Raw genomic sequence first — 17,932 nt, forward strand, 5'->3', positions numbered from 1 at the left:
TAACGAGGTTTTTGCTCAATCTCCAAGAAAAAAAAAAAGATTCGAATTGTGGAAGAACTAGTCACGGGTTCTGTCTCAAGACAACGCACCAGCTGATACCGCATTGTCTGTTGCGATGTCTGTAGCGAAGTACAGCATCCCTCCCCCACTCTACTCGCCTGACCCAGCACCATGTGACTTACGTATCCCATAAGGTCAAATCTGCATTAAAAGAAACAACATTTCAGGACCTTGGAGTAATGAGAGGAAAAGCTACATGCGTCCTGGAGCAGCTCACAGAGGAAGACTCGCAAGGACTGTTTCCAGCAATGGAAAATTCGCATGGAGCGTTGTATCGATAGAAGAGAGTAATATGTTAAGGGTGACAGTAACTAAATATGTATGTTTTGGAAATTATATGTTTTGCAGCTATAGTTCCGTTATTTTGTAGCCACAGATGGTACTCTCACGTTGAAGATTTAACACAGTATCACAAGTAAAATTACAGTTGCGAAATGGGTATACAGGGTGGTCCATTGATAGTGACCGGGCCAAATATCTCACGAAATAAGCATCAAACGAAAAAACTACAAAGAACGGAACTCGTCTAGCTTGAAGGGGGAAACCAGATGGCGCTATGGTTGGCCCGCTAGATGGCGCTGCCATAGGTCAAACGGATATCAACAACGTTTTTTTTTTTAAAATAGGAACCCCCATTTTTTATTACATGTTCGTGTAGTAAGTAAAGAAATATGAATCTTGACAGAATACCGAACCGTTTCGGGCGGTGTGATTGTCAAAACCTCACTGTTTTGATGGTTGGAAACCGGAGACAGAAGAAACGAGCGGAAGTTACCGGTTTCCTGATTGTCACTACGTCACCGCTGCCACACACATTCCAGTTTTATCGAGAAGTGTCAATTGAAGCATCTGTGTTTACTGATGAATAACGATCCTGTAAAATACGACGGAACATTGTTTGTGTTTAATCATAAACTGCCTGCTGAAAAATACACAGAACACCCGTAAAAATGTTAATTTATACTAACTATATGGAGAGCGGAGGGATATAAATTACAATTTCATGAATGTGAAGAAAAAAATAGAAAAAATAATCAGCGCGATGCTGTCCGTTCTATTCCGTTCGTTGTACACAACGTCATAAGGGCAGTATGCGCATTGTACTTCCGTAGCATAATTTCTAGAAAATAATTAATTATCACATTAACGTTTACAAAGTCACCAAACAAGAAAGAAGTAGCGTCAAGCAAATAACGCCAGACGAAAAGTGAGAGCCATTGCTCACTAGGTCTCAAAATAAAGACACACTGCAGGACAGTCTTTCCCATTGACGTCTGGGAGCAGTTACTCATTGTACACAACATTCATTTGCCGTCTGTAACACATCATTGAGTGTAATGCGTAACAAGCATGTCTTTTCATCGTAACCACATACTTGTAACTGACATTATTATACAAATATTAATCTGAAAGCAACATTATAGAAGATGTAACAAAAAGGTATGGCCAGACTTTGAGAAAACATTCACCAGATGAAGTAAATGTGTTACGTGGGAAACGCTTTGTTCCCATGTTAGAGCAACGTTTCTGCTTCCCTTCATAATTTCCTCAATCGTGGTTAGCCCACAGAAATAGATCGTACCAGCGTTAGATGAAACATTTTCTTACATCAAATATTCGAAATACGCCGCTGGTTACGTTTGGTTAGAATGTACAGAAAGCTGTAATTCTTATGTTTACTGCCGGCGTTGCCTGTGTTGACGTAATTCCATTGCTCTGCCAACACCAAGCACGTAGCATTAGCTGTTTAGTATTCGTCACGGACTTGGTTCAAATGGCTCTGAGCACTATGGCACTTAACTGCTGCGGTCATCAGTCACCTAGAACTACTTAAACCCAACTAGCCTAAGGACATCACACACATCCATGCCCGAGGCGGGATTCGAACCTGCAACCCGGTCGCGCGGTTCCAGACTGTAGCGCCTAGAACCGATCGGCACGGACTTGGTTTCCGGCATAGTGCAGTAGAAGTTTACTCAGATGCGGAGTTGCCAGATACCCATTTCCTGTACGGGTTAGCAGATGGTAATGGCCGTAGCGCTCAACATTTGTATCGGAAATGATTTCCAGATCGTAGGTGCCCCGACGGGAGGCTGTTCGAAGCAGCTGATTGTCGTCTTACGGAAAATGGGACACTTAAGACTACTAGCCGCGACTGGGGGAGGCCTAGAGAAGGCGAGGACACTTCAGCTAGAGGAGGAATTTTTGCGTACGACAACCTTAGTGTCAGCGTAAGGCAGTTAGGTGCAACAAGTATTGTTGATCACATGATCACATGATGGGAGCCTAATGTATACGTACGAGGCACTACCAGCAACTGATTTCCCAGCACGGGTACACATCTGGGAATGATTTCAGAAAAGTAGTACTACCTATTAATGTGAAGGAGGTCCACAAATTGATCAAGTCAATAACGCGTTGGTTCACCTCCGGCCTTTGTGCAAGCAGTTTTCCGGCTTGGCACTGACAGAGTTGCTGGGTGGCGTCCTGAGGGATATAGTAACGAAGTTTGTCCAGTTCATGCTTTAGAGCGTCAAAATCCCAAGTAGAATATCGTCGGCGTAACGCTCTGATGTAAGGTTTCCGCGGATGATAACGAAAGGGTTCCTGCAGTGAAAAGAAATGGCTCCCCAGACCAACACACCTTGTTGTCGGGCCATATGGCGGGCGACAGTCAGGATGGAATACCAACGCTGGCGGGGGTTGTTCATACAGGTCTTCGTTGGTCATTGGGACTAATTTCGAATCGGGACCCAGCGCTGAAGACATTCAATGAGATTCCAGTACGAAGTCATGTGTGAGACGCTGCAGATATTGACGGGATACCAAACTGACTGTCGCCCACCTGCCATTTCATTACATAGCGGGTCCCTTTCTTGTCATCACCGGCACCCTTACAGCACAGCGATACGTCGACGATATTCTACAGCCCGTTTTGTTGCCCTTTATAGCAAACTATCCTCGGCTCACATTTCAACACGATATTACCCGTCCACACACGGCGAAAGTTTCTATTGCTTGTCTTTGTGCTTGCCAAACACAACCTGGCCAGAAAGGTCGCTGGATCTCCTCCCAATTGAGAACGTTGGAGACTTACGGGTATGGCCATCTAATCAGATCGGGATTTTGACAACTTAACGCGCTAATTGGTCAGAATTTGGCGCAATATCGCTCAAAAGGATCTCCAACAGCTGTATAAATGAATGCCAAGCCGAACAACGGCTATCATTAGGGCCAGACGTGGACTAACGCGTTATTGACGGCTCGATTTGTGAAGCTCTTTCTCTTCAATAAATCATGCATTTTTTTTAGAGTGTAATGATTTGCTTGTCTGTACATGGACATCACATCTATCCATATTCGTCTCATTAGGATACTTTATTCATGGTGTGTCGTATTTTTTCTCTTACAGTGTATCGTAAATAACGTACGCAAATATGGCGCCAAAGTGATATCGAACCGGAGTTAGTTCTATATTGTACTACTCGATACAGTACTGCATTGATGTACTTTACTTACTTTAAACTGTTCACGTCTGAGTCATCGTCTGCGGCCTGGAGATATACGAAGAACACAGCTTCATCTCGTGAAGTCACAGATCGCATGTGATTTTCTTCACCACATTCGTTAATGTGAGATAGCACACCCTCTAGGTATGGCAGTAGAACGATGCAAAAATTATAATCACTTAATGAATACATTTAGCTGTACCATTTCTATGACGAATGGAGGGAAACCAACATGCAGTTGTTCCACCCGTACACGAGAGTGGCTGCCGATGCACTACATTACCGAATATGCCCAACTGAGCGATTCACAATACCAGCGACAGGGGTCAGTGCGCTATATGCAGAGGACCTTGCCATACATATCACATCATACAGGTTCACGGTCTTACTATGCACATGATGATAATTTTATTTAAGTAATTAATAAGTTGTACACATTGTGTTTAATAAAATCTTTGAAAAAGTTAAACGGAACCGCGCGACCGCTAAGGTCGCAGGTTCGAATCCTGCCTCGGGCATGGATGTGTGTGATGTCCTTAGGTTAGTTAAGTTTAAGGACTGTTGAACTCAGGTGTTAACTCCCATAGAGCTTAGAGCCATTAAAAAAATTACACTTTTTTCCACTCATTTCAGTGTTATAAAATTAACTGATGTTCATTTATCTGCAATTGGCACCTCATTCAATATATCTGTATATTTGAGTTTGTCACTTATTCACATAACGTTTTAATAACCACACATCATTAATCATATTCGTAGCTTCATTATAATCAGCCGGCCGGAGTGGCCAAGCGGTTCTAGGCGCTACATTCTGGAACCGCGCGACCGCTACGGTCGCAGGTTCGAACCCTGCCTCGGGCATGGATGTGTGTGATGTCCTTAGGTTAGTTACGTTTAAGTAGTTCTAAGTTCTAGGGGACTGATGACCACAGAAGTTAAGCCCCATAGTGCTCAGAGCCATTGAACTAAGCGACCAACCATTTACGACGCCCGAATGTATGAGAGGAATCTGACGCCTGTGTTACAATCAGGACAGGAGACATTGCAAATGGTGCCTAAAGGATGTGCCCCCTATTGTGGTATTTGAGATACCCGTACCCAGACATGAACTTGCCCCACTGTAAACGCAGTTCTCCAGTTGACACGACCTTTGTCCCAGACTCTGAGCATCCTATCCATGAGTGCAAACGGATGAGGGGAAATATCAGTGCAGGGCGATCATGTGTGTCCTCTGTGGCGAAGTGGTGATCCACTGTGGTGGTACCGCTGCTCACTGGTTGCCGCTTCCAGCATTGAACTAGAGAGCGGTTCAATGCTCTTCTGCCCAGTCTGTCCATTACTGAATCTTCCTGGCAGATACAATCTTTGTCCTGGGCCAAGAATAGAACTTGGAACCTTTCCCTTTCGTGGCTAATTGCTCTACCGACTGAGCTGTCCGAACGCGACTCTCGACCTGTTTTCAAACCCTTACTTCCCTCAGTATCCCATCTACAACCTTCCAAACTATGTAGAAGTTCTTTTGCATACCTTCGGATCTTGAGTCGTGCTTGGATAGCTCAGTCATTAGAGTTTTGCCCGTGAGTAGCAAAGATGCCAGCTTCGAATCCAAATCCGGCACACAGTTTTAACCTGCCAGGAAGATTGGCAACGAACACTCCGTTTGTTCTGAGTATCCGTTATCTTTATACGACTTCCCCTCAGGAAGACGACGGTTGGAGGTTGACTCTGTACTCCCTTGACTAGGCGGTTCGTGAAGAGTTCATTGCATGCACGACCTCGAAGGTGGACTGTCCCATCCTTCGGCTTGCCGCGACCTGGGCACACAGAAATGCGCTGTTATCGCACATCTTACCCACCCTACCTCGAATGTCATATGACGATCAGGAGGTGGTAGATGACGTCCCAGGCAGGTGTCATTCTGGTTGAGAACATTCATAGAGGTCTTAGAACAATGGTTTTGTAACTCCTAATAAATTATATCTTTGTCTTTTTGTGTAGATGAAATATGTACTGTCTGTTTTATCTTACACTATGTGATCAGAAGTATACGGACGCCCCCAAAAACATACGTTTTTCATATAGGTGCATTGTGCTGCTAACGTCTGCCAGATACTCCATATCAGCAACCTCAGGAGTCATTAGACATCGTGAGAGAGCAGAATGGGGCGCTCCGCGGAACTCACGGACTTCGAACATGGTCAGGTGATTGGGTGTCACTTGTCATACGTCTGTATGTGAGATTTGCATACCCGTAAACATCCGTAGGTCCACTGTTTTGGATGTGATAGTGAAGTGGAAACGTGATGGCACACGTACAGCACAAAAGCGTACAGGCCGAACTTTTCTGTTGACTGGCAGACCACCGACAGTTGAAGAGGATCGTAATGTGTAATAGGCAGACCTCTATCCATACAATCACAGAGGAATTCCAAACTGTATCAGAATCCACTGCAAGCGCTATGACAGTTAGGCGGGAGGTGAGAAAACTTGGATTTCATGGTAGTGCGGCTGCTCGTAAGCCACACATCACGCCGGTAAATGCCAAACATCGCTTCGCGTGGTGTAAGGAGCGTAAACATTGGACGATTGGACAGTGGAAAAAAGTTGTGTGCAGTGACGAATCAGTGTACGCAGTCTGGCGATCCGATGGCAGGGTGTGGGTATGGCGAATGTCCGGTGAACGTCATCTGCCAACGTTTTTAGTGCCAACAGTAAAATTCGGAGACGGTGGTGTTATGGTGTGGTCGTATTTTTCATGGACGGGGCTTGCACCCCTTGTTTTGCGTGGCACTATCACAGCATAGGTCTCCATTGATGTTTTAAGAATCTTCTTGCTTCCCACTGTTGAGGAGCAATTCGGGAATGGCGATTGCATCTTTCAACACGATCGAGCACCTGTTCATAATGTACTGCGTGTAGCGGAGTGGTTACACGACAATAACATTCTTGTAATGGCCTACACAGGTCCTGACCTGAATCCTATAGAATACCTTTGGGATGTTTTTGAACGCCGACTTCGATCCAGGCTTCACCGACCTTCTCAATGCAGCACTCCGTGAAGAATGGGCTGCCATTCCCCAAGAAATCTTCCAGCACCTAATTGGACGTATGCCTGCGAGAGTGGAAGCTGCTGTCAAGGCAGTGGGCCAACACCATATTGAATTCCAGCATTACCGATGGAAGCGCCACGAACTTGTAAGTCATTTTCGGCCATGTGTCCTGATACTTTTGGTCATATAGTGTATAGTATTGCTTCGTTGGATATGGGCTACTTTAAACGTGAACTATATTTCCTGTTCTTTTCGGGGAAAAACAATCCTTTTCAAGATTAACTGTGCAGGATAAAATTATTCCAAATTACTTTTCATAAAAATAAACGAGACAAATAATCAAGTAACGTTAAATTTTGCAGTCTTTAAAACGGAATTGATTGGTTATGTGTGATAACTTTGAGTGCCAATTGGCTCCAGTTTATTCGCCTGACCTGCAGAATTAAGAGACTTTGTTCGAATATCACACTACATGAGAATTTCAGATATAGAAGACTGTTTCATAATCACGCAGTCGCGCAATTATGAAACGGTTCGATTCGATAAAAATTACGAGACCAATTAATATTTGCTAGTTCCATGAAAGCTGAATGAAAACCCCATTGCATTTACAATAATTCATTTAAATGAAGGAATACTCACAGCAGTCATTGCACTTGGCCTTATATTAAACCCAAAGATTAATTTTATTTTTTTAGTATACTCTGCTCATTATATCGTAAATTTTGAGGTAGGGTGGGAGCTACTTATTCATTAGTACCAGTAGGCCTTATTAAAACACACACACATGTACAAGTGCTCTTACTTACACTCTGTTCCTCATTTTCACACTAGCTGTTTGTAACATCCAGTCTCTTTCAAATGGCCTAAGTTGCACTCCATTTCTCTTACTGCCTCCTTCTCACATTCACACTTTATCTCTTTCAAAGCCTGTTTCTCCTTCGCTAACACTCCCCCCTCCCTCCTCCTCCTCCTCCTCCTCCTCCTCCTCCTCCTCCTCTCCCCCCTCTCTCCCTCTCTCCCTCCCCCCCCCCCCTCTCTCTCTCTCTCTCTCTCTCTCTCTCTCTCTCTCTCTCTCTCTCTCTCTCTCTCTCTCTCTCTCTCTCTCTCTCTCTCTCTCTCACTCACTCACTCACATGCACTCACTCACTCACTCACTCACTCACACTTTCACTAACACTCATTGACTCTTCTGCCCAACCCCCCTCTCTGATTTACACACAAGTGTATTTTCTGTGTATGATTTAACAATATCACAGTGTTATTTAATTCTCTAGGTGCCTCAAACTTCCCCATTAGTATCCGTTTTCTTGGTGAATTTTACACATGTCGCATGAAGTGCATCTCAGCATATGATTTAAGGAATCAGTTACATAAGAGGGGGCAAGTATCTACAGTTTCATTTATAACTGCGAAAATGCATGACGCTATGTAAAATATTTTCGAGGGACAACGTAACGTCGTGAAATTACAAGGACGATAAAGAAGACAGATGGGAACAAGCAGTGCTGCCAACTTACCGGCATAGTTTGACTGCCGTGGAGCGTACTTATCGCTGTCTGCGCCTCTTGATGTGAACTGAATTTCACGAAAGCGCAGCCTGCAAAACAGAAGAGAACGAGACAACGAGCGTTAGCTGCCAGAATACGAGAAATTACTATCTCACATTTAGTCATAACAGAAATTACACGACTACAGATTGCTAGTTCATATTTTTTAGCAAAGAATAAAACAAAGATCATAAAAGTTGGCATACGTTATGCTGATATGTGTCTTTCCAGACTAATGTAATCAAGTATTAAAGAATATAGCTACGAAAATAGTGTCAATGGTTCTCTACCCACACAATAGAGCACAGGCAACGATAACACACAGTAAACCTTTAAGGGCATTTAAACAAGACTTTCAAGAAGTGATCGTAACCACTGACGCACTATGCTGGACACAAATTGTTCGACAGAAACGGAAACAGAATTGCGCGTATCACAAGGTGGCGTAGAAGTGCCGTTTATGTCGTCAAGATACGTGCGCGATATGTGATAAAGTATCAGTAAGACTCTCAGTTTACTGGTGATGTTGCCATCCACAGGAAAATATATTGTCTATCCTATTGTGTGGATATGCAAAATGAGTGGAGCTGAATTTTCGCTTGGACTGCTGAGTACAAATATGGATAATGTTCTTAACAAAGAGCCTGAACATCACCCAATGTAAATATTTGCAGTAAAGTAATCACATCATTCATCTATTTTTGGGGAACACAGAAATAAAACAAATAGATCTAGTAAAAGAATCCTAAAAAAATGTAATCCACCTAGGAACTAAGTAATTTAAAAATCCGAATCTTCAGTACTGATCGTTGGTTTAGGACCCGTAGCAGGTGAGACTGATAGTGTTTCGTCGAGTTTTAGTTAGGTAACTCCATTGCCAGGCATTAAAAGAGTGGCGTCATGCATTATGGAGAGCTTTACTCTGGAAATGCGAAGGGCTTTCATTCCAGGGGTAGTTGGGCAGCGTATTACTTCCTTCCACATTGACCTCGCAAAATGCCCACGCGGCGAAAATCAGAGATATTAGTGTTCATATAGAGCACAGGCCTACTGGTATTCTTTCCTACCACACACCATTTGTGACAGGTACAGGCAAGTGATGAAATACTAATTGTATGAATAATACCCTCTGCCACATATCACAAGGTGAGCTAGAGGAGTAGAGCTGCAGACATACAGTGACTGTATAAAAATATGGGACACCAAGGCCGGGAGAGGTGACCGAGCGCTTCTAGGCGATTCAGTCTGGAACCGCGCGACCGCTACGGTCGCAGGCTAGAATCCTGCGTCGGGCATGGATGTGTGTTATGTCAAAAATGGCTCTGAGCACTATGGGACTTCTGAGGTCATCAGTCCCCTAGAACTTAGAACTACTTAAACCTAACTGACCTAAGGACATCACACACATCCATGCCCGAGGCAGGATTCGAACCTGCGACCGTAGCGGTCGGGCGGTTCCAGACTGTAGCGCCTAGAACCGCTCTGCCACTCCGCCCGGCTGTGTGATGTCCTTAAGTTAGTTAGGTTTAAGTAGTTCTAAGTTATAGGGGACTGATGACCTCAGATGTTAAGTCCCATAGCACTCAGAGCCATTTGAACTGCTTTTTTACAACAAAACACAACACACTACCATTCCTCTAAATATGGTGTAGGAAAACCTTTGGCTTTCAAAACAACTTCCACTCGTCTCGGAAAGGATAAATACATATCGTGTGTGCTTTTCAAGGGAATCTTATAACATTCTTCCTGCAAACTAATGGTAGGTTCGGGTAACGATGATGGGCAAGGATTGCGATCACGCACGCTTCTCTCCGAAGTATATCACAAGTGCTGAATAATACTGAGATCTGATGACTGTGACGATGGGGCAGTTCATTCTCGTGCTCTCAAAACCAGTCGTGGATGATGCGAGCTGTATGAACAGATTCCCTGTCGTCTTGCAACACATCATCGCAAGTGGGGAACAAACATTGTACCATAGGATGGACCTGATAATCCAACATGGCCACATAATGCTCAGTAGTAATGGGACCTTGCAGAGTAACCGTGGCCCGTGGGGCTCATGAAATACCACTATATGGCTGCCCAAATCATAGCCAAAGCTCCCCCCCCCCCCCTTCCCCCGTGTTTCACATTGGGGACGTTAACTTGGCAAGGAGTTGGAGATAATGTGCAACAAGACTCTCCAACAAATGACTTTCTTCCATTGCCCCATAGCCCAGGTTTTATGGCTTCAGCCTAACATTTCCCGACTACGAGCATTTCCATCGCCGATGGATAGTTTTGGAATTCGACCTCACCCTGCAATTCGCTCTTATGGAGCTCCCTTCGTATTGTTTTGATCTGGAAAGTGCTTGTGAGTGCGACATTCAATTCTTCAGTGACTTTAGCAGCTGTCTTCGTCTTACTTTTCGTCACAGTCTTCTTCAATCACCGTCTGTGACGATAACACATACTTTCGGCCACCATGGGAGATAGCGGACGCTGTTTTTCCGCTTTCCGAGTATGCAACCTACATCTTCGATAGGAATCCTCTTGGAACAATAAACACTTCGGCTACCTTGGTTGAGGAAGCACCCGCTATACGCACCAACAGTCTGCCCTCGTTTGAATTCACTTCTCTCCGACATAGTGCGCTTTACACTACACAGAACGAGTGTTCTACCCACGACTGACACTTGCAACATATTGAGGACGTAGCACAGGTGACATTTGTGATCAGATACAACAGCGCAGCCGGCCGGAGTGGCCCTGCGGTTCTAGGCGCTACAGTCTGGAGCCGGACGACCGCTACAGTCGCAGGTTCGAATCCTGTCTCGGGCATGGATGCGTGTGATGTCCTAAGGTTAGTTAGGTTTAATTAGTTCTAAGTTCTAGGCGACTGATGACCTCAGAAGTTAAGTCGCATAGTGCTCAGAGCCATTTGAACCATTTTACAACAGCGCAACCTGCAGGCTTGTCTAACATCTGCATTTATGTTCAACGATGTATTTCTCGTGATGTTTCTATATTTTTGAGCAACTCCGATATGCTTGACTCTCACTTCTAATTGCGATCGAGTGAGATGCTTTCAAGGCCATACGATATGGCAACACCTTTCCTAGTTCTCAATTGTTCAAGATGTGGAAGAAGCCAAAATTGACCGACCACACCCCTCCGATATCTGCCTAATTACACTCCTCTACTGAGCGTTTGCTGAGAATACACTCTAACATGCTCACCAAAGAGTTATCCGGATGGGACTGACTTCAGTAGATACCATATACATATACAGACAAACAAACGTTGACAATTTCAGAGATACTGAATGATTTGTTCAAGAGAAGCAGCTTCACAAAATAAGTCAATCACGCGTTGGTTGACCTATGGTTGTTGTGCAAGCAATTATTCGGCTTGGAATCGATAGAATTGTTGGGTGTCCTATTGAGGAATATCGTGCCAAATTGTGGCCAATTGGCTTGTTAGATCGTCAGAATCCAACGGTGGTCGGAGAGCACCGCCCATAAAGCTCCAAACGTTCTCAATTGGGGAGAGATCCGGCGACTTTGCTGGCCAAAATAGTGTTTGCAAGCATGAAGACAAGAGGTAGGAACAGTCACCATGCGCGAGCGGGCGTATTGTTGCTGGAATGTAAGCCCAGGATGGCTTGCCATGAATGGCAACATAACGGAACGTTGAAGATCGTCGACGTACTGCTGTGCTATAATGGCGCTGCCGATGAAAACCAAAGGGGTCCTGATATGAAAAGAATTGGTGCCCCGACCATTACTAGTGTGTCGGCCACAATGGCAGGTGATATTGAGGTTGGTATCCCACCACTGTCTCGGGAGTCTGAAGACATGTATTCGCTGGTTGTCAGGGCACAGTTTGAAGCAAAACTTACCACTAAAAGCAATTTCAACCAAGTCAATGAGATTCCAGGCTGAAGACGTGTCCAGAGACGTCCCGAGCGTCGGTGTGGTACAAACCAGACTGTCGCTCGCCGAACGGCGCAACGGCCAGGAATGATGCTCGGGGGGTGGGGGGGGTGCCATTTAATTTCATAGGAAGACTTATTCGGTAGACATCTGCTTCACTTTTGTAACGTCGGTACGTCGGCGATATTTTGCATCCCGTTATGTTGCCCTTCATGGCAAGCCATCCTTGGCTGACATTTCAACAAGATAATGTCCTCCTGCTTGCCAAATACTACGTTGGTCGGCAGTTTCGCCGGATCTCTGCCCAGTTGAGAACGTTTGGAGCATTATGTTCAGGGGTCTCCAATCATCTCGGGATTTTGCTGATTTAACGCGCCAATTAGGGAAAACTTGGCACGATATCCATAGGAGTACATCCAACTACTCTATCAATCAATTCCGAGCCGAATAAGTGCTTGAATAAGGGACAGAGGTGGACCAACGCCTTATCGACTTAATTTGTGAAGCGCTCACTCTCTTGAATAAATCATCAAATTTTTCTGAATCTGTAATCTCTTGTTCGTCTGTCCATGCAAATCACATCCGCCGATTTCCATCCAATTCGGATAATTCCTTCGTAATGCGTCTTTTATTATCTTAGGGTTTATTTTTGGGCTATTTGTTAGTTATGGGTCCTCCTTGGTTCATACATAACGAAGAAATAAACTGACAGGGAGATCTCTTTGTCCATTTCTCACTTGTAACTTGCCATCCTAGCCAGAACAGCTGTGTGGTAACACAGTTATGTAGGGGCACTCAGTGCAGCCTTTCCAGCCTTCTTGATGTACTTAAGAGCCTGTTGCACGGAGACATTAGGGCCGCCTCACGTGCAACCTGTTGAAGATTCAGCTCCGTACTGCATATCCTTGACTTATGCTGGAAATTACAGTAGATGAAGCTTTACGTCACGAGATATGTTTTCTTTTGAGAATGGTATTTTGAATACTCTGCAGCTGGAAGCTCTCATCTGTAGCGCTTTTTTTTTTTTTTTTTTTTTTTTTTTTTTTTTTTTTTTTAATCGCACGTTTTTCGGCTGCTTTCATGGTATCCTTAAGCTTTACACATGACTATCAGACTCAACGCACTCTACACTTATTTCATTTTCTAATCTTTGTTTGCTCCTATAAATTTTTCCCCTCTATGGCTTCTACCATCAGGAAACTGCTCGATTAAGCAGCATAGGCTGTTCTAACGCGGCTGGCTTAGGCTGCGCCACTAGAACTCCTTCTGCGGATTCTCGAACATGGCCATACCTCTTTCCCGCGGATGGCTGATCTGCATTACCAAACAAAAATTTCATGTGTGTGTGTGTGTGGCGTAATTACTGATCGAATTTGAAAATTTAAAGTGTTGTCATATTCTGCTCACTAAAAGTTATAATCTTATGTTAAAAGTTTAATTTTGTAAGAGAAGTATTGCAGTTAGAAAGGTGTGTGTGTGTGTGTGTGTGTGTGTGTGTGTGTGTGTGTGTGTGTGTGTGTGTGTGTGGCGCGCAAATACCCGGACTTTATTCGTCCGCTTGAGGACAGCACTTAGTGACTTCCGACAAACTTCAAATCTTTTCTAAACTTTTTCTCGCTTACATTCGTAACGTCAAATATTTAACACATTACCTCATTTGAAGTTGTTTCACATACAGGAGTTCGATTTTTAAAGAATCGATGGTTCACTGGTGTACCACTACCCTGTCCATTCTTCTGGTAAGTCGTCCATAGACTTCTATGCCCACCCGCTCTCTTTAGTACGTGTTCATTTTATACTTTATCTGTTTCATCTTTTACATTCCTTCAGAGCGTCATATTTCAAATCATTCCAGCTCTTCTCCAGATTTCCTATCGTCTACAGTTCCTTTCCATATAATTCTGTGCTGCAGACGGACACTCCAACGATCTTCCTCATTTTCACATCAACGTACAATTCCATTACGTATATGTTATTTTATATCATCTGTCACAGAGACTTTGGTAGCTTTATCGTATATCATCTGACACAGAGACTTAGGTAGCTTTATCGTATATCATCTGACACAGAGACTTAGGTAGCTTTATCGTATATCATCTGACACAGAGACTTAGCTGGCAGTATTTAGGGGCAACGCAGAATATTTTAGTTGCTAACCTTCCTGGACTCTGGAATGACGCCAAAATAAATGTGTCGCGACATTTAGTTGTACATTAGTTACAAAGGCTGCCCTCTGACTAAACGTTGTGCAGTGTTGTTCGTGCTGCAGCTCTGGGAGTGCACTGTGCCACTTTCTTGGCGTGCTTGAAAGTCAGTTTCACACAGATATTATTGGCTCACATCTCCAGTCAATCGCACCTTTAGGCTTGTAGTGCAAGCCATTGATTTACACCGGGACTAGCGACGTTAGTATCGCGTTGTTCGCCAGGTAACCATTAGCCAGCAAAAGATATTGCAAAGCTGATTACTTTTCTACAGGATACCCTCATTTACGGAGTTTTAGCGCCGCATCTTTTTGTATCAAGTTTTCACCGTTTTGTCAGGTGAAGGTGATATAAACTGATATGGAGATTTGGTGGCTCATTGCTCACAGAAATTTCACTCCCCTGGTTAGCAGTAGCTCTGTGGTGGCACTTCCGCGCAGCACCTTTCGGGGCGCACTTTATCTTTCTCAGAGTATTTCAGCTGTACACTGTCCGACCAGAAAGTTCGGAGACTGATTTTATTTCTAGCATAAAAGCTTAGTAAATACACTGGCCACTTGAACTGACGACTGTAAACAACGGATATGCATTCGACCAGTTAGTGGGGAGCAAACTGCAGCAGACGTACGGCCGTCCTGTGTGAACGCCGTCGTCACGCTTCGCAGTGGAGCAACATTTCTCAGTCAAGTGTTGAACGCGTTCTGGAGAATGTTTTGAAGAGAAAAATGCGAACAAAGTTTGCCCTGCACACACTGACTCTCGAACAAAAACAAGCCAGCTTGACTGAATTACAAAACGCAGACAATTATTTTCCTGGAAAAGATCAACATGGGCGACGAGACTTGATGTTACGAATAGGAACATACTACAAAACGACGAAGTGCAGAAAATCACATGGCAGGTCAGCGCTTTGACGACATAACTGACTTTCAAGCCAACGTGACGCGCGAGTTGAACAACATCCCAAAGACTAACTTTTCTGACAGTTTCACATGGTTATATCAAAGTTCTCATCGTTGTACTCAATTGAGGGCAGGCTGTGTAGAACACCTGAAGTATTAAAACCATCAGATTAACGTTTCTCCATTTTTTATTCATCCAGTTTCTAAACGTTTCGACTGAGGGGGGGCTTACTTTTATATCCGTCGCCATCTCTACCATTTGGTTGGAGTTGCTGCAATCCATTCCACAGATAACACTGCGTAACACGCATGTTTCAGGCCTGTCTGGTGTTGATTTTACCCAGTATTTTTTCTCATAAGTCATTTCTTATGAAGCTGTTTTGTTGTCTCGAGTTAATTTCGTTATTCTGACCAATATATTGTAAATCGCTGTACTTTTTACTTTAATTTCTCTTAGCACACTCTAAGACAAAAAGACATACCACCATGGAATTATCCGAATGGGACAGAAATGTGTAGATGCAATGTACATCTATAGACAAACAAATGATTACAATTTCAAAAAAAAAAAAAAAGGCGACTTATTCAGTATAAAGAACTTCACAAACTGAGCTAGTCAATAACGCGTTGGTCCACCCCTGACCATTATGCAAGCAGTTATTCGGCATGGTATCGACTGACAGATTTGTTGCGTGCCCTAAGGGATATCTTGCCAAATTCTGTCCAATTGGCACGTGACAGCGTCAAAATCCCGAGCTAGTTGGAGGACCCTGCCTACAATGCTTAAAACGTTCTCAAGTGGGGAGAGATCCAGGGATTTTGCTGTCTAAGGTAGAAGGCAAGCACGAAGATAAACAATAGAAACTCTCGCCGCGTATGGGTGGCCATTATCTTGCTGAAATGTAAGCACAGGGCGCCTCGCCAAGAAGGGCAAGAAAATGGGACTGGGGGTGTATTGCTTTTGCTGATAGCAGATAGGCAAGCTAAGGATTTGTTTCCCACCCAGCAGTGTAGCACGATGTGCTGTAATCTACGACATGTGTTCATAGGAATTAGTTTTAATATGTAACATCTGACAAATTCGGCGTTTCTCTGATATTCATTTCGCCAGCTTTCTATTAGAAACTGAAGACGGACAAACAAGCTATGAAGCAGGCAGTCTTTTTTTCTGCTCATCAGTATACAAACGTGTAAGCACAGTCGCTTCGTATCTCAGCAACGCTATTTAGTAAACGTCTCAGTGGCAACACCTCTTTATATCTCTATAGACGGCTATCGTTTTCCCCTACAGCCGTTTGCACTTAGCAGTTGAAAGCTATCGAAAGCGCTGCCAGCTGTCGAGGATTTTCTGAAGCTGACTCCAGAATAGGAGTGTTTTAGGAGTAAAGAATAAATTTATTAGAACTTCATACGTGACGCATCTCAGTGTTTATGAACTCGCATCTCGTGACCTATGTGTCATACAATGATATAATTCCGTAGGTACATTCAGCGGCATATGTGGATACTGTCTGCAGAATGTGTTCCGAATAGAGTTAGTAGTAAAGAAGGGATAAATTTTAATGTCATCCATAATGTGGCAGTTTTTCACACATCTCACTGTTTATATCTCCATATCTCCTGAAATGTGATTGGTAGGTCGTTCTTAACGGACAGCATCGACAGCGAGTATTGTGCTACAGTAAGGGGTATGGTTGAAATCGGTCCAGTGGTTTAGGAGAACTAGAACACACACACACACACACACACACACACACACACACACACACACACACACACAGTAATAATGAGTAAGGATTTGGATGACTTTTGGTATTAATGTGTTTATCCTTCGGCTCGCTCCTTCAGAGACGTTGTTAGTGCAATGGTGCCTTCGACTGCAATTGCACGTCCTGATTAAGCAGCCAAGCATCATCCAAAATTTCCACGGGATCATGTATGCTGGAGCTGAGCCCATCCTTAGGTTACTTTTCTTTTCTTTATAGACAGTCACAAGGCCGCAACGCTGAACTTGTTTCCATAAACACTGATTAAAATAACAATTGAACATTGCTTCAGGAAATGAACTTACAACTGGACGATAGCAATTTTGAAGCCCATCGTGAGAGACGCAGGTACATTGGTTTTCACAGCTAAGAAAAAAAAAGGCATGTGCGAGTAAGACACTGGAGCGCCAAAGAAACTGGTATAGACGTGTGTATTCAAAATCAGAGATGTAAACAGGTAGAATACGGCGCTGTGGTCGGCAACGCCTATCTAAGACAACAAGTGTCTGGTGCAGTTGTTGGATCGGTTACTGCTGCTACAATAGCAGGTGTGAAGATTTAAGTGACTTTGAATGTGCTCTTATAGTCGGCGCATGAGCGATGGGACACGCATCTCCCAGGTAGCGATGAAGTGCGGATGTTCGCGTACGACAATTTCAGGAGTTTACCGTGAATATCAGAAATCCGGTAAAACGGACGCTGCGGTAGGCAAAACACTGCAAAAACGGGACCAACGACGACTGAAGAGAATCGTTCAACGTGACAGAAGTGCAGACCTTCCACAAATTGCTATAGATTTCAGTGCTGGGCTATCAACAAGTGTCAGCGTGCGAACCATTCAGAGAAACATCATCGATATGGGATTTTCGAGCCGAAAACCCACTCGTGTACCCCTGATGACTGCACGACACAAATCTTTAGGCCTCGACGGGGCCCGTCAACACTGACATTGGACAATTGATGACTGGAAACAT

The 17,932-nt window shown here is 44.0% G+C and overlaps 1 protein-coding gene across 6 annotated transcripts in view; it reads right to left on the reverse strand.

Moving 5' to 3' along the window:
• The window catches only part of LOC126293440 (CUGBP Elav-like family member 4), a 669,441-nt gene that overhangs the window by 222,354 nt on the left and 429,155 nt on the right, over positions 1–17,932 (reverse strand). For all 6 annotated transcript variants that reach the window (XM_049986670.1, XM_049986672.1, XM_049986673.1 and 3 more), the window contains exon 5: positions 8,140–8,219. In XM_049986670.1, the coding sequence (XP_049842627.1) occupies positions 8,140–8,219 (80 nt within the window). The remainder of the gene's footprint in view (positions 1–8,139; positions 8,220–17,932) is intronic.

The sequence above is a fragment of the Schistocerca gregaria genome, chromosome 10, assembly GCF_023897955.1.
Source record: "Schistocerca gregaria isolate iqSchGreg1 chromosome 10, iqSchGreg1.2, whole genome shotgun sequence".
NCBI lineage: Eukaryota > Metazoa > Arthropoda > Insecta > Orthoptera > Acrididae > Schistocerca > Schistocerca gregaria.